Source organism: Poecilia latipinna, unplaced genomic scaffold (genome assembly GCF_001443285.1).
Source record: "Poecilia latipinna isolate Pla-1442-1.1 unplaced genomic scaffold, P_latipinna-1.0 Scaffold806, whole genome shotgun sequence".
Classification (NCBI taxonomy): domain Eukaryota; kingdom Metazoa; phylum Chordata; class Actinopteri; order Cyprinodontiformes; family Poeciliidae; genus Poecilia; species Poecilia latipinna.
In genome coordinates, this window is record NW_015113422.1 from 117,466 (window position 1) to 138,027 (window position 20,562).

At 40.0% G+C, this 20,562-nt stretch overlaps 4 protein-coding genes across 7 annotated transcripts in view; all 4 read left to right on the forward strand.

Moving 5' to 3' along the window:
• The window catches only part of maea (macrophage erythroblast attacher, E3 ubiquitin ligase), a 14,301-nt gene extending 8,738 nt beyond the window's left edge, over window positions 1-5,563 (forward strand). For both annotated transcript variants that reach the window (XM_015047080.1, XM_015047079.1), the window contains exons 3-9: window positions 861-1,064; window positions 1,147-1,269; window positions 1,839-1,915; window positions 2,016-2,124; window positions 3,275-3,408; window positions 4,428-4,623; window positions 5,184-5,563. In XM_015047080.1, the coding sequence (XP_014902566.1) occupies window positions 861-1,064; window positions 1,147-1,269; window positions 1,839-1,915; window positions 2,016-2,124; window positions 3,275-3,408; window positions 4,428-4,623; window positions 5,184-5,279 (939 nt within the window). In that variant the 3' untranslated portion in view covers window positions 5,280-5,563. The remainder of the gene's footprint in view (window positions 1-860; window positions 1,065-1,146; window positions 1,270-1,838; window positions 1,916-2,015; window positions 2,125-3,274; window positions 3,409-4,427; window positions 4,624-5,183) is intronic.
• Window positions 5,564-7,581: 2,018 nt separating this feature from the next.
• LOC106956313 (heterogeneous nuclear ribonucleoprotein A0-like) lies at window positions 7,582-8,608 on the forward strand. The gene has a single exon (XM_015047082.1). The coding sequence runs from the start codon at window positions 7,669-7,671 to the stop codon at window positions 8,572-8,574; it is 906 nt and encodes a 301-aa protein (XP_014902568.1). The 5' UTR covers window positions 7,582-7,668; the 3' UTR covers window positions 8,575-8,608.
• A 3,860-nt stretch (window positions 8,609-12,468) lies between these two features.
• On the forward strand, window positions 12,469-14,044 carry LOC106956312 (heterogeneous nuclear ribonucleoprotein A0-like). The gene has a single exon (XM_015047081.1). The coding sequence runs from the start codon at window positions 12,547-12,549 to the stop codon at window positions 13,456-13,458; it is 912 nt and encodes a 303-aa protein (XP_014902567.1). The 5' UTR covers window positions 12,469-12,546; the 3' UTR covers window positions 13,459-14,044.
• A 2,002-nt stretch (window positions 14,045-16,046) lies between these two features.
• The window catches only part of klhl3 (kelch-like family member 3), a 19,039-nt gene continuing 14,523 nt past the window's right edge, over window positions 16,047-20,562 (forward strand). Inside the window, exons 1-4 of one of the 3 annotated variants that reach the window (XM_015047091.1) lie at window positions 16,051-16,215; window positions 17,562-17,720; window positions 18,656-18,762; window positions 18,831-18,952. In XM_015047091.1, the coding sequence (XP_014902577.1) occupies window positions 16,166-16,215; window positions 17,562-17,720; window positions 18,656-18,762; window positions 18,831-18,952 (438 nt within the window). In that variant the 5' untranslated portion in view covers window positions 16,051-16,165. Of the gene's footprint in view, window positions 16,216-17,561; window positions 17,721-18,655; window positions 18,763-18,830; window positions 18,953-20,562 lie in introns of all 3 variants that reach the window. The other 2 variants (XM_015047092.1, XM_015047094.1) reach the window with 2 other exon arrangements.

The window sequence follows — 20,562 nt, forward strand, 5'->3', positions numbered from 1 at the left end:
CGTTTGCGTGTTGCGGTGGAAAATTACCTCGGGGGTGAAGCACGTCAAAATGCAGCAACACAACGAATCTAAAATGGCATTTAAAAAAAACAAACACCTGATGGAGTTTGGCTACATTGAGGCTCAAAGCAGGAAAAAAGGACATCCGGATCCAGACAGCAGGTAAAGCAGTGCACAGCTACCAACACTCACCGGATTAAAGTGACGGTCAGAAAGCTAAACAAATAATCCAAAAAATAATTCAAGTCTTCGAGCTGGTTCTGCTCTCGCTCTTGGACCGCCACTAAACACTACAGCTAGTAAGTAATATTTCACAGACGGAGCGCCGCTCATCCTCCACCCAGCAATGAACTCTCACACCAAACAGCTGCTTAGACCTGCAGCATGTAGCTTAAAAAAAAGATGTTAGATATGTACTAAAATATGTCTATTATGTCTAAATTAGGTGAATTTATTGCCAGATAAATTTTCCATTTTGCTAGATAACATAGTGCAAAAAATGAACAGCCATTCCAGGCAATCGGCAGAGATCGGCCTCATGGATGATGGGTATCGGAATCGGCAGCAACAAACCTGATGGGAGCATCCTTCAGGAAGCCTGAAGTTGTGAAGGAAAAGAATCTTAAAGTTTAAACCCAGTAAACTGCATTAGCTAAGTTGAGTGCATTAATTCACTGTTTTCAGACCTAACATGGATGTTCTGTTACCGTATCAGATTCATTTTTTCTCAGCATATTAGAACACTTTTTAGATTTGTGTCCTGTGGAATAGGAAACCATTTCTCAGCTCAGTTAGTGATGTCAGAAAACAGGCTGCATTTTGTTGTAATTCTCCGTAAGCGTCCGGTCTGTTTTCTGAAGGCTGCTGAGTCGATTCAAGCGGAGGATGAGAGCGCCAAGCTGTGCAAGCGTCGCATCGAGCACCTGAAGGAGCACAGCAGCGACCAGCCGGGTTCAGTCAACCTGTGGAAGAAGAAACGCATGGACCGCATGATGGTGGAGCATCTGCTGCGCTGTGGCTACTACAACACCGCCGTCAAGCTGGCCAGGCAGAGCGGCATAGAGGTTCTGCATTTGCTCATGAAACAAACTTCATTTTCCTCATCCTGACTTTAATCTGAAAGGATCGACTCTGCCACCTTTCCAGGATCTGGTGAACATCGAGATGTTCCTCACAGCAAAAGAGGTGGAGGAGTCTTTGGAGAGGCAGGAAACAGCCACCTGCCTCGCCTGGTGCCATGACAACAAGTCCCGCCTCCGCAAGATGAAGGTACCTAGCATGCAGCATTTAACAGCAATACTCAGAAACCTTCATGTTCAGATGCAGGGTGGCAGTGAGGATGCTTTAGGTTTCTCTGAATACGGAATAAAAACATCAAAATAAACACTCAGGCTTTGCTTCAAGTTTCTCCTCATTTAGGTACTGTCAAAAAATTAAATAGTAATTATGTTTTTAAACATGGAAATGGACACAAAGTGGAGCTTTGAACGGACCTGAGGTCTATGGAGCCTCATTAGAGACGAAACTTTTACAGTACGGTTGAGATTTTAATGATTTATTTAACAAAAACTGGGTTTGAATTTATGTTTTAGATTTCTCTAACCCTCACAGATGTTCTGTAGCCATCAGCAAACTTCTGGCTCCTATCAGGGTTGAAGGTCTGGACCGGTCCAGAAGAAAGACGCTTTTTACTCTGTAGAACCTGGTACCACAGCAGCAGTGGGCTGACTGACCCAGTTGCCTAAAATAACGTGTTCCTCATGTTCATTTAATGATTTTTCAAGCTTTGGGAACTATTTAAAACTGTTTTATGGCTCTAATAGTTTTTGGTTTTGCAGAGCTGCCTGGAGTTTAGTCTGAGAATTCAGGAGTTTATTGAGCTCATCAGACAGAACAAGCGCATGGATGCAGTGCGGTAACTCCCACACTCTGTCACAACAAACCATGATTGATGTGTTGTTTTCCTTTTTTTCAAACTGTCTCCCTTATGTTTGCTCTCTCTGTGTTTATATCAGACATGCAAGGAAGCATTTCAGTCAGGCAGAAGGAGGACAGCTGGATGAGGTCCGGCAGGTGATGGGCATGCTGGCCTTCCCATCAGATACACACATCTCCCCCTATAAGGTAGCAGTCCTGGGCTTCATCACAGCATTACCAACTCATAAACACACTGCAGCTTCCACAGAGGTGCAAATATGTAAAGAAAATTACTGTAATACCAGTTTCCTGCCACCAGGAGGCGCCTGTTGTCTTTTAATAAGGTTGAACTGCATTTTAAGGACTACAGATTAACTTTGATTTGCTCTAGTTTTAAATCAAATGAGCTTTTTATTATTTTATAATCATGACAGAATCAATAAGGTGCACTTTGTCAAACTTTTTTGTTAAATGAGTGAAAATGGTAAACAGCTGTTACAGCTTCAATATGCAGGGTGAATGTGAACTGGACCTGATGTGAGTCGGGTCATATCAGGTCCAGAGAATAAAACTGATATGAGTCCATGACAGATTAGTGTAAACACAGTTTATAATTTAAGAAATCTGTTTGTAAAAATTCACAATTTAAAAAAAGGATTAACATTTTAATGATCTGTTTTTTATGGAGGACCAAAAGGGCCAAAATTAGATGAATGCATAGTTGAATCATCTTCAATTCAAGCTTTTATTAAAGACACAGTGTCCTGGTTCACAGCAGGAATGAAAAAATAAATACAATAAATAGAGAAAGGAGAAAAAATAATAAATATTAAAATAAATAATTTTAGTAGAAAATTTCTTTATTAAATATCACTAAAATGCAAACGTATAATGGATGATGCAGATAATTTATGTATGTATGTTGTGAACTCTGTTGAACTTCAATAATTTAGCCTAATTCTTTTTTTTTTTTTTACACTTTATCAACTTCATCTATTATGAATTTAAATTTTAATGATTTCCTGACATATTTCAACATCATATTAATGTTGAAACATTTTATCAGGTTTGTCCTGTTTTCAGGCCAGACATCATAAAGTTGTTAAAAATGTACTTTCATCTTGACCCACATCCAGTTTGAAGTAAACAGTAGAGAAAAAAAATCACATAATTTGAAAATATTTTATTATCTGAATTCTTTTTGTTTCACATGTTTGTTTATCCTGGTTCTGGTCCCTGATCGGTGAGGATGAGGTAGAGCCTCGTCTCCTGTGAAACCCGCCTCTCATCTCACAGAGACCACGTCTGAGTTTTGGGAACTTCAGAGGGAACTTTGTCTTGTTTCTGTTCCCATCAGGATCTTCTGGACCCGGCTCGCTGGAAGATGCTGATCCAGCAGTTCAGATACGACAACTACAGACTCCACCAGCTGGGAAACAACTCTGTGTTCACCATCACCCTGCAGGCCGGCCTGTCCGCCATCAAGACTCCGTATCCTTTACTGGCTTCCTGCAGACTTCCACACTGATCCACTCTAATTATCAGTTCACTCAGCTGGTAACGGCTCGTTTCTCAGGGATCAAAATAATACTTACTCGGACATTACAACATGAAAAACAGATTCTTTAAAGTGCAGTTTTGATGTGTATTTAGTTTGTTTAGTGAATGCTTTGTTATCTAAAGCAGAACCAGTTTAACCCTGTTCACACCACGACGATCCAGAGGATTTGGTTCACTGGCCTCAAAGGTTTTAGGTTTTTAATTTAAGTTTATGCAATTTCCTGGAAATGTTATTTATAAAATACTTTTGGTACAGGTGGAACTCATCGTGCTTTACTGAGTCTGAAAACAGACCCACTGAGGTTATCGGAATAACCAAATCAAGTCAACGTTATTAATAAAACAAAGAATTAAAAAGAAGGAAAATAAATGAGTTGTAGAAGACGAGAAGCAGAAAGATTAAAATAACATGAAAACACTGTAGTTAAGAGCATACATTGTAAATATAAGTCCTGAACAGCAATAAAATAAAACAAATAGTTACTGGAATATAATTGAAATGAACTGAACAATAAAACATAATAAAAATCTCTGAACTCATTATCAGATGTGTCTTTAGATGTTTTTAAAAGCATCTAAACTCTGATCTGCCCTCAGGAAGATGCAGGCGATTTGAAACCTTATGGAAGCGGCACAGAGCAGATCTGAGGTCAGATTTGTTCAGTTTTAGCAGCTGAATGAAACCAAGTTTCTCAGCAGTCTGAACGACCCAAAACCGATCTGTTCCACTGCCATACCAGGAACTAAATTATATCTGACACTTTCAGAGCGTCTGCAGTCTGAACGGCCATGTTGTATCTGAACTCTGTTGTTAGATTTTTGTTTTTATCAGCTTCCTTCATCTTGAACTTTAAAAACTTTGAAATCCGTCCATAGACAGCCTCAGCCGTCTTTACTGCTGTACACAGCTGGTCCTGGTTCTGGTTCCGTTCTTTAACTTGCCGTTTCAGTCAGTGCTACAAGGAGGACGGCTCCTCTAAAAACCCAGACTGCCCCGTTTGCAGCAAGTCTCTGAACAAGTTGGCGCAGCCGCTGCCGATGGCTCACTGCGCCAACTCCAGGCTGGTGTGTAAGATCTCTGGGGAGGTGATGAACGAGAACAACCCGCCCATGATGCTGCCCAACGGATACGTCTACGGCTACAACGTGAGTCCAGTCACAGCTGACAGAACTGCAGGCAAACGTTTGGCAGCAAACACCTAGTTGGAGCTGTTAGCGTCTAAAGATATTCATAAAAAAAGATTCCAGAAGTCATCATCAATATCTTCAAAGCAAAAGCAGCAGAAACAAAAATGTTTTGCTGCACAAACGTAGCTGAGTTGATTGACACCAAATTTGTTGGTGAGGTTGACCTCTGATGACCTTTGGAAATGTTATTTAATATCTTTAAAATGATAGCAGCACAAACAGGCCTGTCACAATAAATCAATCGCATGATAAACGAAAACAAGCTCCATTTGCATCATTGTTCTTTCTCCCAAAACCTGGATGATAAAAGTCTTCAGTCTGCTGTTTTTCTCTCAACTAAATCCTTTTTTTGAAGAACAATTGTTTTTACAGGCTGAATAAGTCGTTTTATTTGTTGCTCTGCTTTGTGTGTTTTTGTGATCTTTAAAATGTCTTCCAGCTCTGGTGCTGAATGCTTTAAAGAACGTAAAGTTTGTTGATCTTTAAGAATGTGCCGCTCTCCTCCTGCTGTCCTCCAGTCCCTGCTGTCCATCCGCCAGGACGACAAAGTGATCTGTCCCAGAACCAAAGAGGTGTTCAGCTTCTCTCAGGCAGAGAAGGTCTACATCATGTGATCACGTCCTCCACCATGACGACTCAGTGGAGCTGTGACCTTTCACCCCAGTAGATAACCTCCTCTTCCTCACACACAGCTGGGCTCTTCTTCTTCTTTCAGACTGTTTAGATGTGACTAGGAGTTGTTTGACCTGATCCATTCAAGCACACGGACTATCGACATTTTCATTATCTTAAAGGCCTTTACTCTGAATATTAGAGCCTAGAGGAAAAAGGACTGAGTGAAACTGTTAGTTAGATGTTTGATTTTACTACAACAAATAAAAAAGAACTTGTAAAGGATCGCTCTGAGTTTTCCTTTTTACTAACATTTTTTTTTCTTTTTTAATAAATGTGATTGGCTGCTTCGCTGGTCTCCAGCCGCTCTTCCTTTTTTACGATGGCTGAGGAACTCGTTTTGACTGAAACCTTCTGGTTTGCCCAGCAGCACATCCCATAATATATCATTACCTTGCAATAACTCCTCCGTTCAGAGGAGGCACTGTTTCAGGTGGTCCTGCTAAATTCTGGGTCATCTGTTTTTGTTGTTTTCCGATTAAATAAACTTTTTATTTAACTGATTTTCATTTTGTTCCACCTTTCTGGATTCTTTAGTTTAAATATTTGATGATGCATTCATAGGTTAAATTTTAGATCAAATCCTTCACCTTCTGTTGGCACCAACATCAGGCCTCTAATGCTTCAGTTTAACCCATGTTTTAATGCTGTTCACATGTAAACTAACTCGGTAAGAGCTGATTTAATGCAGGTTTTATTCTCCATCAGCCGATCGGCCCACATGAAATCATTCCATTTGTGTCTGTCGGTGATCTGGAAGTGTATTTGTGACGATGCCTCTGTTCTGTGTGTTTGTGTTGGTAGAATTAGAAATGGGGAGTGTTTCATGAGCTGTGTGCCTCATAAAGATCTCAATGAAACTTTGATTTCAGTCTTTATTTGAAGCGTCTCGTTTTGTCCGAACGGGTTGCTGCGGTTCTGTTGTCATGGAAATCCACCAAAGTGCTCCATCGTTTCCCGTGTGTGGTAGTTTTGGGCCAGACGATGAGAAACTGGAGGCAGATTTAAAGGAGTTCAAGGGGCAACATGATTGTCCATATGCATCATTTACATTTTATCAGCAGATTTCATGTGATAGACCAACAGAGGATAGCTTAGCAATGAGAAATAGAACAAAAATAGATGGTTTCATTTGTTTTTACATCAAAGTGTGGTTATATACATTCAGCTGCTTTTCACTCTTATACTTCTGTTTTATTTGGCCTTACAGAAAACTGTAAAGATCTATCAAAAAAATATATATTACCAATCTGATAATTATGGCCAGATTTTATATACAGAAGTGTAAATTCAGAGTTACTAAACCATGCATTACTGCATTAAAACAAATTCAAGCAGTGAATTAAATCTGTACAAACTTTCAGAAAACCCAAAAGCACCAGGTTTAATTTCTGTATGTAGCCTGTTGAAGAAATTAAATAATATTGTTCTGAATGGTTTTAGCTTTGCCCAGATTTAAATAAGATGCTTATTTTTGAGGAGGGCTGGGTCCTTCACTGTTCGTGGAAGTCGGTTGTTGAGAATGTAATCGCTTCTGCCTTCATCTGTTGGGGTGGCAGCATCAGAGCCGAGGATTCAAAAATGCTCAAACTGACAAAGAAGGCTGGTTCTGTTCTGGGGACGACTCTGGAACCTGCGGAGATGACGATGAAAGAAGGATTACAGACAACTCTGAGCTCCCTCTTCACAAGATTTTCCTCAAGGTGTCTTGAGTCAGAGGGTTCTTCAGATTTTCTGTAATACAGACTGCTACAGGAGATCGTTCTTGCCATTAGCATCAACAACTGAAGGAACTTGGGTGATTCATTTTTCTTTGGGATCAATAAGTCACTTTTGAATTAAATTTATAATGAATCATTTATTTATTTTTTAAGGTTTCTATGTTTTCTACATTGCTCGACCCCTGAGTATCACCAAAAATTGCATTTTTTTGTTAAGTGTTTTGTTATATACATTTAATCCTCTGACATTAATTTTTTGTAATGTTCTTTGTTCGAAATAAAGCTGGTTTTGGGAAGAAAAAAAGATCAGAAATTCGAGCTACTTTCTTCTTTAAACATTAAAAGGTCTGGTTGAAGAACAATATTAAAGATTGTGATAATTCTATGCAACTCATGGTTAAAAGGATATAAATTTTTAATACGTTGTCAGCATTATACGTCTTTACAAGATGTCCGTTGTCCCGCAAAGAAACCGGAAAAGGCGTTATAAATGTGACGTCACTGCTATTCGTTTATAAAAAGGTCCGCTCTTCCTCCTCCGCCATCTTGAGATCAACGCGTAGTTGAATTCAAGTAGTCCCTGCTCGCCATCTTTACTCCCTTTTTGAAAATGAGTGACCAGCTCTGTAAGCTCTTCGTCGGCGGCCTGAACGTGGACACCGACGACGATGGCCTCCGCAAGCACTTCGAGCAGTACGGGGCCCTTACCGACTGTGTGGTCGTCGTGAACAAGCAGCTGCAGCGCTCCCGCTGCTTCGGCTTTGTTACCTACTCCACGCCGGAGGAGGCCGACGCCGCCATGGCTGCTAGGCCGCACACCGTCGACGGTAACTCGGTGGAGGTAAAGCGAGCTGTGGCCAGAGAAGACGCAAACAAGCCCGAAGCTTTGGCTAAAGTGAAGAAAATTTTCATCGGTGGGCTGAAAGACGACATCGAAGAGCAGCATTTGACCGACTACTTCTCGCAGTACGGCCAGGTGGAGAAGTCTGAAGTCATCTCCGAGAAGGAGACGGGGAAGAAGAGGGGCTTCGGATTCGTGTACTTCACCGACCATGACTCGGCAGATAAGGCCGTGGTGGTGAAGTTTCACACCGTTAATGGACACAAAGTGGAGGTGAAGAAAGCCCTGACTAAACAAGAGATGCAGGCCGCGAGCAGGAACACAATGGCGCCGAGGGGCAGACCGGGCCGCGGCATGAGAGGAAATCAAAATGGCTACGGAGGCAGGGAATATGGCGGAAGCTACAACTACGGAAATGGCGGCGGTGGCGGCTACAACTGTGGCGGCTACGGAGGGTACGGTGGACCGTACGGAGGCGGCTATGGCGACCAGGGAAGCGGCTACGGTGGCGGCAACGGCTACAACGACTTTGGCAGCGGCTACGGCCAGCAGTCCTCTGGCTACGGTCCCATGAAGGGGCCGCCTTTCGGGGGCCAGCGGAGTGCGGCTCCCTACGCCAGAGGCGGCGGTGGCGGCGGATACCCCAGGGGGGGCTACGGCGGCGGCGGCTACTGAAAGGCGACACCCTGAAACAAGAATCCCCCCTCTCCCCGCCACTCGTTACTCCCAGGCATTTGGACGCAAAACTCAGTCACTAATGGGGCGTCTGCCGTGAATCCCATCCATGGCAGAGCCGCAGAGACACCCCTCCCCCACCTGAACCCCCCAAACAGGTAGGAAGGTCACTTCCCTGAACACCTGCTTAACCCGAACAGCACTTCTTGCTGTTCACCTAGGACACACAATTGAAGAATTACACGTTCAATGATCCCTTTTTTTAATGTACCCACGCCACCAGTGAGAGGTTGTCTTTAGAGTTGGATTATTATTATTTTTTTTTTATATTTGCGTTCAGTCGTTGTGTTTGGAAAAAAAATGATGTAGGATTATTTTCCTGATAAGTTCTTATTTTTTTAATATTTGCATTTTAAGCAGTTGGATTCGATTTTGTTAAATTTAGAAAAGTTTAGTGTATTTTCTTTTCAATGTGAGGATGAGAATGTTTTTCTGGTTCATAGATGTCATTCTTACTATACATATTTGTATAATTTTCCGGGTCACCAAGGAAATTCACTACTGCAGGACTCTAGTTTCCCTCCCCATATTGTACTTTAAATTCCTCTGAGCATATTGCTAGATTCAGTCTAAATACTGTTCATTTTCTCCTGTAGCAATATCTATTGTATATTGTGTACTTTCATGTGTTGAGAACAAAAACTTATTGTTAAAACATTTTGGTATGCTCATGTATGTTCATTTTAAATAAAACGTTATACCACTTAGCTTAGTTATCTTACTTGTTTAACCAGGCTTCCAGTTTATCCACAGGTTTATGAGATCATCTTAGTTACATCCTTTACTCAGGTGGGTGAAATGGATGCAGTCTACCCACAGCCAAAGCATGTAGGCTTTGTAGGGTGAGACCTTGTTCTTAACTGTGGTTTTAAGATTTGACTTATTTACTTTCATATTTACTACATGTGGACCTGAGGGCTCTGATAATTATCTTTGATTATTCCTACATTTAGGTGTTCTTACTCGTATTCCTGTAGGCTATCCCAGCCAAAATAGCCGTAGCAGTTTGTTTGTAGGCTACGTCAGGACCCTGTTGATTACCTGGGGTCGGTTGTGATAGGAGTCTGAAATATCTCTTTAGGATATCCACATCCAGCCAACTAGGTATGTAAATCAACCTGTCTTCACTCTGTGTTGGTCAAAAATGTATGGAATATATTTAAGATGGTGCACAAGTGTACCACTGTTTAATATTACCAGATTACTGCGTCTTTTTATGTAGCTAAACATAAGTAAAACTGGGGAGTTTTGTTGCTTAATTTTGGTTTTTGTGGGTGAAAGGAGACGCAGGTTTGTTCCACTGAACGGTGGAACAACTAACTGGTGTCTCCTGGAATAATCCTGCGTTGCTCTGTTTCTCATTGCTGTGTTTTCCTCCGTCTCCAGGTTGCCTCTGTAACCTGGCCTGTAGGGCTTCACCTGGAAGCTGACAGGGAACCGAGGAGGGCTGAACCTTCTTCCCCTTCAGGTGACATTACTGCAGAAAAATAATGACCACTTATGTTGGCTACTTTTAGACTGAATATTAAAGTATTCATTGCCACAAAGACACTAAATGGATGAAAAATTATACTTTTAAGCAGGGTTTTGTGTAACTTAAATGGGTGAGTTATTAAATAATTGTTGGCTTGAAATCTTATATGGGAGTGTTCTTGCAAAGCCTTTCGTTTAAATCTGAATACATAATCCAACCTAAAAGTGTTCCTGCAGTGGATCCAGTAGGATGTCTGGATTTAGAAACTAAACTGTTTTACAGACTTATATTCTCTTACTTGTAGGCTATTTTTCATGCTTGCTGGTTTCAGATCAACTGAGGATGAGGAGCTTCTGTACTGATGGCTGTATATATTTTTATGAATGCACAATAAATATTTATTTTGATATACCACAAGACTTGTTACTTTTCTATATTTTCTGGAGGTAAAGTGTCAGTTTTTAATGTGAATATTGGATGAATGTTGTAGAATCCAAAGCTGGTGAAAACGTATGCACTGCACAAAATTTTTCTAAATATACATAAATTCTTACCTGGCTGATGGCAGATGTTTACTTTCAATAAAGTAAACTTAATTTTCAATGCATTGAAGGAAAGTTCAAAATGTAAATAAAATTCTGGGAAATGTATCAAATGTTTCACTTCAGTTTATAAGCAGTTGGGATATAACTGCAGGTTATGTTTAAAAATGTTCATAAAAGGAGGGCTGTGTTTACTTAACCTTTGCAGGTCATCAAGTCTGCTAAAAATAACCTATTGGCTAAACCTTTCACATTTTCCTGATTAAATCATTGCAAATTGCAAAGTTTTTAACTTTAATGGGATATCAGTTGCTGATTAACTCAAAAGATGAATAAAGAACTTGTTTGTGCAGTTACCATTGGTTTAGTCACAATGGAGCGTCTCAAAATGACTAAGAAATTCTTGGTCATTTTGAGCTAATATTTAAACAAGTAAAATGCAAGTAGAACTTTATACCAAACTTTAATGAGTATTAGCACACTTGTATTATTTGAGTACTTCACTTAAGAACTGATCTAGTCTCAGTTAAATGTGAAATGTATTTGGTTTAGCAGTTGCGTGAAATGAAGGTCTTGGGATCAGCTCACGATAACAATCTGGCATTATGCTGATCGTTAAAGCTATCAGCTAGCAACCTCTCTGTAAAATCAGTCATTTTACAGAAATGCAACTGATTTCTGCAGTGTTTATCTAGTTTGGTTCATGTGAAGATAAATCTACAAAAACGAGCTTTACACAGGTGACATCAGATGAGGCAGATTTCAACGATCCATTTTTCAAAACATACAAGCCTCATGCAACTTTGCAGGAAACCTGAGCAACAAAATGTGAGCAGATTGACAAAAACCAGAACAGATTAGGTCAAATTAACCTAATTGACAGGGATTGTGATCAAAAACATGTTTTAGTCATCGATGACAAACAAAACTTTATTAGTGTAATTTTTGTAGTACCACATGATTTTTTGTTTTATTGCAAAAAAAGCTGATTTTAAAACTTGTGCCATAAGAAATTGCAAAACTTACACGACATTCAGAGGAAAAGAAAAAAAACATAAATAAGTTGATGTTAACCGAAGCGCACGATGTAAGAGTACAAAAGGGCAGTTTAACCGTTTCCAGACTGATGGAGGTCAATGAGTTACTGTCTAATGTTCTCATGTTTTACAGTGCTGCATTTTCACACCTTTTAGCCTACTTCATATTGTCAGACAGGCTCTGTTTGAGGGATTAAAATCATATATTATAATGAAGCAAGAAATCAAATTCAATCTCATTTTTGAATAAATACTCAAATTCTACATCTATGATCTGTTAAAATTCAATTATAATCAGTTGCTTAGTTTGCTAATGCCTTGGGCCGTCTCTGGCGACTACTCCACTGTATAAAAATGTGAATATTATAGTTAATGATTTAAGGGCCAGGATTAAATGACGTCAAAAATTGTAGAAATGATCTGAACTGAAAACATTAACCTAAAATACACAAAAAGCTAAATTAGTCGTGTTTATCTTACGAGGATTTGATGAAATCCTGCGGTGAAGCTGGATTTTTATTGTTACAATTGTCTTTGCAAGTAACCCGGATTCTTCACGTCAAGGTCAGGGTAGAAATTGGGCTAATGGCGTGTAGTTTTTAAAATAGTTTACATTTGTTTTATTATTATGGCATTAAGAAGGGGGATAAAACTACAAACAGAAACAATGATGAACAATTTTGGCTTAAATCTCAACAGAACGGAAGATTTTCAAAGCCGTGTGGGTGGTGGTTCTTTTTTTTTTAAAACTGAAGATGGACCAATCAGAGTGCGCTACGTCACACGCCCCGCCCAGACCTTGTTCATTGAAGAAGGACAGGGAAAGTCTCCATTTCCCATCCTCCAGACGAAACCCAACATGACGGACAAATTGTGCAAGCTTTTTGTTGGAGGGCTGAACGTGGAGACCACCAGCGATGGCCTCCGTGCGTATTTCGAGCAGTACGGCTCTCTGACGGACTGTGTCGTGGTTATGAACCAGCAGCTCGGAAGGTCCCGCTGCTTCGGTTTCATCACCTACTCTGCGCCCGGGGAGGCCGACGCTGCAATGGCGGCTAAGCCACATGTCGTCGAAGGCAACAACGTGGAGCTGAAGAGGGCCATAGCCCGAGAGGACGCCAACAACCCGGACATCCTCGCCAACGTCAAGAAAATCTTCGTCGGCGGAGTGAAGGACCACATCGAGGCGGAGAACCTGACCGAGTACTTCTCGCAATTTGGCGCAGTGGAGAAGTCTGAGATCATCTCCGACAAGCAGACCGGCAGGAAGAGAGGCTTCGGCTTCGTCTATTTCACGGACACCGACTCGGCCACCAAAGCGGCGTTGACCAAATACCACACCATCAACGGGAACAAGGTGGAGGTGAAGAAAGCCCTCAGCAAGCAGGAGATCACCACCGGCGGCCGCGGAGGAAGAGGCCGGGGGAGAGGAATGCAGAACTTCGGCGGCGGGAGAGGAGGATATGGAGGCGGTTATGGCGGCGGCTACGGCGGGGGTTACGGCGGGAATTACGGAAGTGGCTACGGCTACGGCGGCGGCTACAACAACGATAGCGGCGGCGGCTACGGCGGCTATGGCGGCTACAACGAGTACGACAGCCAGATGGGGGGAGGCTACAGCAACGGGGACTTCGGGGAGGGCTACGGACAGCAGCAGTCGAGCTACGGCGCGATGAAGGGGGGCAGCTACTCCTACCGGAGCGGGGCTCCGTACCGAGGCAGTGGGGGAGGCGGCGCCGGCAGAGGCGGCGGCTTCGGAGGTGGTTATTAGGCCATTGGAAAGCCGAGATGTTCATGGGGACATTAGAAACGAACTTTACATTTACAGCACCGTCACAGGTGGGGGGCTACGCGCTCTTTGTCCGGTTAAAGCGAGCCCATCACCCACTCTGAATGAATGAAACCCGCCTCCTCCACTCGGATCCCATCTGTCCTTTTTGTTCCACTCATTTTGGACTCTAAACATACCGATTGTGAATATATTTTGTTGTCGTGTATTGAATCATTTGTTTAAAAAAAAGTGAGATCTGTGTAATTCCCTTGCTTCTCAAGTCAAAAAATTGAGTTTGTCTTGCAAAACCAGTCGGATGTGACTCCTTTCTTTTGCATCATAAACTCAGGGTTTTATGGAGCTGGTGTTGGCAGCGTGAGGCTTTTTTCGAGCCTTCTGGATCTTAAAATGTGTTCCTATTGAACGTGTCACGGACTATTTTCACCTAAAATTACATCTTTTGCCGTCCGTTTCAGGCTTTTTCTTTTTTATTTTTAAGAATAAATACTGGTGAGTGTATGTGTTCATTTCATCCCTATGTTGTATTCTGCTTTTATTATTAAAAGTTTTTAATGACTTGAATCTATTTATGCTTTTCGTCCTTATTTTTTCTTTCATAAAATTGTGTTCCTAAAACTGCCACTAGGGGGCAATATACACAGGTAGAAAATGGTCATTTTTAAATTTCTCCAGCCCATTTAGTCTATAGAACATTTATTTTTTTAAGCATTAGCTGTTTTGAAGTGACGGCTAAGAAACTAAACATGGGGAATATCTAACGGTCTGGACTTAAACTGTTAATTTAAAAGCAGTAGCTGAGGTTACAGTTGAATGTTGTCTCCTGTTTCTATAATTAATTTGGGCACTTTTACTTCAAAATATTCAGCAAACTAGAGTGCTTTAAAAAAAAAACAGATGGAGAAACGACTAATTCCTGGTTTAGTCCCACTAAAATGTTGAACTGGCTCCAGTTATAGAAATTAAATTTCTTGGTAAAACTGGTCAGCAGGCTTTTCCTGAAGGTCTGGTTTTAACGGTTTTAGAAAAGTTGAAAGGTTTTCTTTAGATTGAGCTGTTCAGGAACAAGATATACAATATTATTCATGCTTTCCAGGTACAGTAAAGAGTATATTAAAATAGTTTAATTCAAATTTGAAATTAAAACCCCAAAAGTTATTGTCTTGTTAAACAGGAACATGTTGATAGTGATAGCCAGATGTTTCTTTATGAACTGACTTTAGGACAAGTCGTGCTTAGATTTTCTTTATGTTTTGTGGTAAAATGTTAATTTAAGATAAAATCTAACTTTCTAAAAACATGCCCTGTGACATCACAAAAGCCATTTAATTCTCTTGCATTTTTTCTACCTCTAATTACTTTGTCTTAAATTATTCATTTTTGGCTTATTAAGGTTAATTTCTGTTCAATCCAAACAGTTTTGCTTTCCATCTGAGAAGAGTGGAAGAAAATACCTGAAAACAGGTGAGATTAAAACTGTGCTTCTCTTTGACAGAGGCTGTGATCTGATTCTTTTATCTCAAGTTTGCAAAAATTTCAAAATGAACAATTTTAACTAAATCATAGTAATTGTGTAATTTAAAGAAAAACATGAATCTTAATTCATTTTTCTACATTTTAAGGAACATCTTGAAACATAAAATGTGGAAAGTCTTTCCAGTTGCTCTGTAGAGTTTACACTGTAAATATTTACACCTGCATGGTTGTGGTTGTCATTCCTGCCAACAATTTAGTTCATTTTGTTGAGCAAACATGCATTTTGTTCAGTAAGGAGAGAATATTTAAACTTTATACAAGGTTTTGTTAAAAGTTCTCATTATGTGACTGACAATAAAAAGAGAAGACAGATTAAAAATATTTACAGTGCACCATAGGAAAATCAGAATTATTAAATCAAACTAAGTTTATTAGCATAACACACTTCAACAGTTCAAAATGCTTTACATGATGAAAATATGAAACAGACAAACAAGAAACATTATGTTACAGTGGCATAATAAAGAAAGATAATGGAAATCTGGAAATCAAATGTAAATTAATTAAGTTCCAGTTAATTACCAGAGGAATAGAGCTACTGGAAAAAAGGGAAGTCTGACTTTTAATCCCAGAATTCTGATTATAATCTCAGAATTTTGACTTAAATCCAAATGGACATCTGGGAGCAACCAGTTTGAGTGGCAGAGATGTGAGTTGTGCCAGAGAAGAACTTCGTTTCCAGAGGAACATGTCAAGTTTATTGATATCTTATGTGGCAGATTAAACTCAGAATTCTGAAAAAAATAATCCAAATTCTAAGAAATAAGTAAGAATGATTTTTTTTTTCAGTCCTTAATTAATTAATAAGGGTGACTCTAAGCAAATAGTTTTCAGTCTCGATGTAAAGATTCCCAGAGTGTCATAATTTTTGCAGTTTTCTGGAAGAAACTTCCAGAATGCTGCTTCTTCCTGTTTGGGTGGGATTCCAATCAGTAGTTTCTAGCTGTAATAGCTGGACCACGCTGAAGCTTAGTGCCGCTGAAGGTTTCTACTAAACGGTGCGGCCTGATCACAAAGGCCCTCGTTGTTTAGCTTTTTTTTTGGCAGATTGAGTGACCCATCTTGCAAATATACGAGCTTTTGAGTGAAAAGCCGCAGCGATGTTGTCGGAGTGGCTCCTCTTGCCGGTAGACGATCTGCGCTGGATGCTCTCATGCCTGCTGTGCTGTCTGACTCCGGGAGGATGGACGGTGTGTCGTTAGGGTGAGTTGGCTCATCGCTGGGGGATTATTTAGCAAAGCTGCGTTTCACGCTGCTTCTACATCTGCTGGAGAACATTTTAGTCCACATGACCCACAAATCCACCGCCGCCGGGCCCCATGGCTCGTCTTCAGGAAGGGAACTACAGGCTAGCCGTGGCTAGCCTCGGTTAGTTTGTTAGCATCGCTGACAGTTTGCAGTTACATTTCAACCAAAGTTACCTCACTGACATCCGGAAAATGTGATATTTTGACTGCAAACAAACCTTAAACAAAGCTGTCTGAATCGTATAACCAGTTAAAATGAAGGTTTATTGTGATTATTAGCTGCTCCCATTATGTTGAAATGATAAGCGATGCTAGCCGCTAGCCAGCCTGTTACACACTGGAAACATTTTATTTCAACATTCTTACAGTTATTTTTATTAATAAATTACATTTGCTGACCTGCTTCAGGTCAACAGAACTCTTTAATCTCAAACTATAGTTAGTTGTTTGTAAAAACAATCATTAGAGCTGTAAAATGTCAGAAAAATACAGTATTTGCATCCCAGTTTTTAATATTATTATTGCAGTGAACTATTTGTGATTAAACAAACGTTTGCTATTATGTTTCATGTGTTAAAATGTTTGGCATACTCATGATAGAGGTAGTCTGTTGGCGTTACATACTTTTTGGATTAATTAAATTTTACCTACGGTTAGTGTAAATGTAGCTATGATGCTAATTAGACCCTGTAGACACTTAAGTAATGTAATGTTGCTTTTTCATAATTACAATGTTTTAAATACATAAATAGTGAAAGATCCCTTTACTGTTCTGTCCTACAAGCTTATACCCCATTTCATCACAAAAATGATTGCTTTTGGGTACATCCTCATTAATGATCCATTTAACACTATTAAATGTCATTTTGTAATCAACAGTGTTCTACTGAGCACCGCGGGTCGGACTAGAACATCTGGAGAACCAGATGTATAAGATCAACTGGGAAATAAAGGAAATGCAATAAAAATAGTTTTCAATAATTGGGATGCAAAGAAAATGAAACAATTCAGCTCTGAACTGACAAAACATGAAAATCTCTTCTTAATTAGATCAAAATTTGGCTTTTTGTTGCTTCAGACAGTTAATCAGTGTACCATTAATTTCAGAAGACGATCCATATGACTTAATGTGTCAGGATTAGCGACCAAGGCTAGTTTCATCTGTATGAACAACATAAATACAATAAATTACAGTGCAGTGCAGACAAAAAAAACTTTTTAAAAATAGTAGTAATATTGTTAAGAAGTTGATTTGAAGGATAACGAGCCGTTTGTCTGGCCTGTGTGTCTCCGCTGATCCAGACACTGCCTCTCATGTCTCACCAGTCTGGTGGCGGCGCCGGCCTCGCCGCGTCCGAACTGCGCCGCGGATTCAGAGGAGGATGCGGCGAACGGAGGGATTCACACCTTCAACCAGACTCACATGAGGAAGGCCTTCCAACTCATGAACGACCTGCGCAGGTGTGTGTCTGCAGCGAGACAGTAAACCTTTTAAACTGTAAACTTTTCAGCTTCTTCAGATCATTGTTCTTCAAAAGGTTTATAGTTTTTAAACATTTTTTGGGCAAAATTTGCAACAATATTGCTTACTTTCCAACTTGTCAGAAGAAATGAGAAGTGCATAACATTTTGCATTAACAGTTTTTCTGGCCCTTTTCTAAAGCAAAGTTGTTTTTTTTGCTTATTTGTTTTAAATATGAGAGTAAAGTTGTAATTTTATGAGAACTCAACACCACACTGTGCTAAAATGAGGAATTCTGAGGATCTTGTGAAATTGGCATTGGTTTTACAAATAATGAAATGCTTCTTAATTTGATTCTGATGTGTTAAAACATTGTTAGCTGCAGGAATTTGAAATGATTGTTTCAACATCTATTTCAAAAATGAACCAGACTGTCACAGATAACATTATCACAGCCTTTTTATTATTAAAAATATGTTTGTTTGTTGTTTTGTAATTTATGGCCATTATAGTTTAACTACTCTTTTAATATGCCTTGTCTTAATATTACGACTTTATTCTTATAGTTTTACAAAGTATCTTGGTCTGATCCTACTTTCTTTTGAACACTGCTGCCACCTAGTGACTGTAGGCTTGTTTATCAGTCAAGAATAAATAGATAAGAAGATAATTATAAAGTCCTGCTGTAAATTATGCTAAGCTAACGATGCCACGGTGACGATGTTAAGCTAACGATGCCACGGTGACGATGCTAAGCTAACGATGCCACGATATCGATGCTAAGCTAACGATGCCACGATGACGATGCTAAGCTAACGATGCCACGATGACGATGCTAAGCTGACGATGCCACGGTGACGATGCTAAGCTAACGATGCCACGGTGACGATGCTACGCTAACGATGACGATGCTAACAATCGGCCTGTCTGTCAGTAAGCAGATGCTGTGTGACGTCCAGCTGGTGGCAGGCAGCGTGGAAGTGCCTGCTCACCGGGTGGTTCTGGCAGCCTGCAGCCCGTACTTCTGTGCCATGTTCACAGGTACTGGTTCTGACCTGTTTGGGCCGGAGAGAGGCTGCTTCCAGGCGGTAAACTGTATCTGTGTGCAGGAGATATGAGCGAGAGCAAAGCACAGCAGGTGGAGATCAGAGAGGTCGACGGTCAGACGCTGAGGAAGCTTGTGGATTACATTTACACCGCAGAGATAGAGGTGACAGAGGACAACGTCCAGGTGAGTGGGAATAATCCAGATTACCACCACCTGCTTGGGGCTTCAGCTCTGGTTTTATTGAACTTTAAAAAAATATATATATTTACTCATTTGCTCAATCTGTCATTAAGTATGGTATGAGACAGAAAACGATCTCCTCTGCCTTCTCCCAGCGCCAACTAGAAACAACCAATCACAGATTGAATCAATTTTTAAATAAACGGAAACAGAACCTCTAATAAACTCTTTAAAATCCAAAGTAAAAACAAATAAAATTCATTTCTAATGAGACATAAATATCAGTCATATTCATCAACTGTTTGTATTTATTTAGTTTGAAATAAATGTTATCCATTGAGAAATTTTTTTTTTACATACAAATGTTCTGGCTGGAACCGTTTCCGGTACAACCATAAATCTGACGCACAAGCTGCAGTAGATGACGAAGTCGCTTCTGTTGGGTAAATTTCTGCTTCTAAATTGATCTGATTGGATGCTGGAAAAATTTATGTTATGTTCAAGTTGTGCTAAAAGGAGTTAGCCTATCAGAAGCTATGCTAGTCTAAGTAGCATCTCAGTGCTAATCATGTAGCAGCTGATGCTAATGTTCGCGTCCACATTTCCAAAGAAGAATCCAGTTTGAATTTTGAAGAACCTCAATAAAAGATTGAAAACAATAATGTTGTTGAGCTCATATGTCTGTTTATTCAGTAATTTGGCAGTAAAAGCGTTTTTGAACGTTGCTTATTTTCTTGGTTAAAACGTAATCAACTACAAATCCTGGAATTAACTTAAAAATGTTCATCCAGTCTCACCATTAATAATAATATAATCTGAATTTCTGCATTTAGTTGAGTACTGACTCCAGTCAGTAACATTTTACTAGTTATGTTCTGGGTGGGTTTAGTTCCTGTAAAGCGGATCTGCTCCTTCCAGGAGATCCAGAGTTCTGGACTCTTGTGTTTCTCTGTTTTCTTGTGTTTTTCCTTATTTACGGTTGGTGTGATGAAGTCAGGAATGCCTCTGGGTTAGTCAGAACTTCCTGCTTGTTGAGCAGGAAGCAGAACGCTGCCCTGACCTTTCCTTTTGTCTGCCTCTTTGTTTTGTTCAGCACTTTCAGTCCAGTCAGAGCGACCAGCTGGTATTAACGGCTCCAACCACTTTTCTAAGCTGTTAATCGATTTCAGGCACATGATTATTGGTTCTTTTTATGCTCGTTACTTTTAAATAAATAAATTAGCAGCTTTCTGGCAAATTTTCAATCCATTTTATCCTCTGGTTTTAATGTTTGTCATTTCAAGTTTGTCTTTAAAAACTGAGATGAAGATGAGATGTATTTTTGTAAGGCAGGTGACGTCACACTGTGTGAGAGAGCAGTGACTGTTTCTACTTTAAGATGAAAACATTCTGATTCTATTTGAAACTGTATTTAATAGAAGTAAGAATCTTTTACTATTTCTCAATTCGATTCAAAACTGATTTTCATTTTCCATTTTTATTGTGGTGATTTTAGCGCAGTACATTGTAGCACCGTTTCCATGGCGACGTCGGTTACAAAACGGATCCCAACAGTGGATTTGTTTTATTTTTTCATTTTTTAGAATTTATTAAGCCGGTCAGACCTGGCAGGC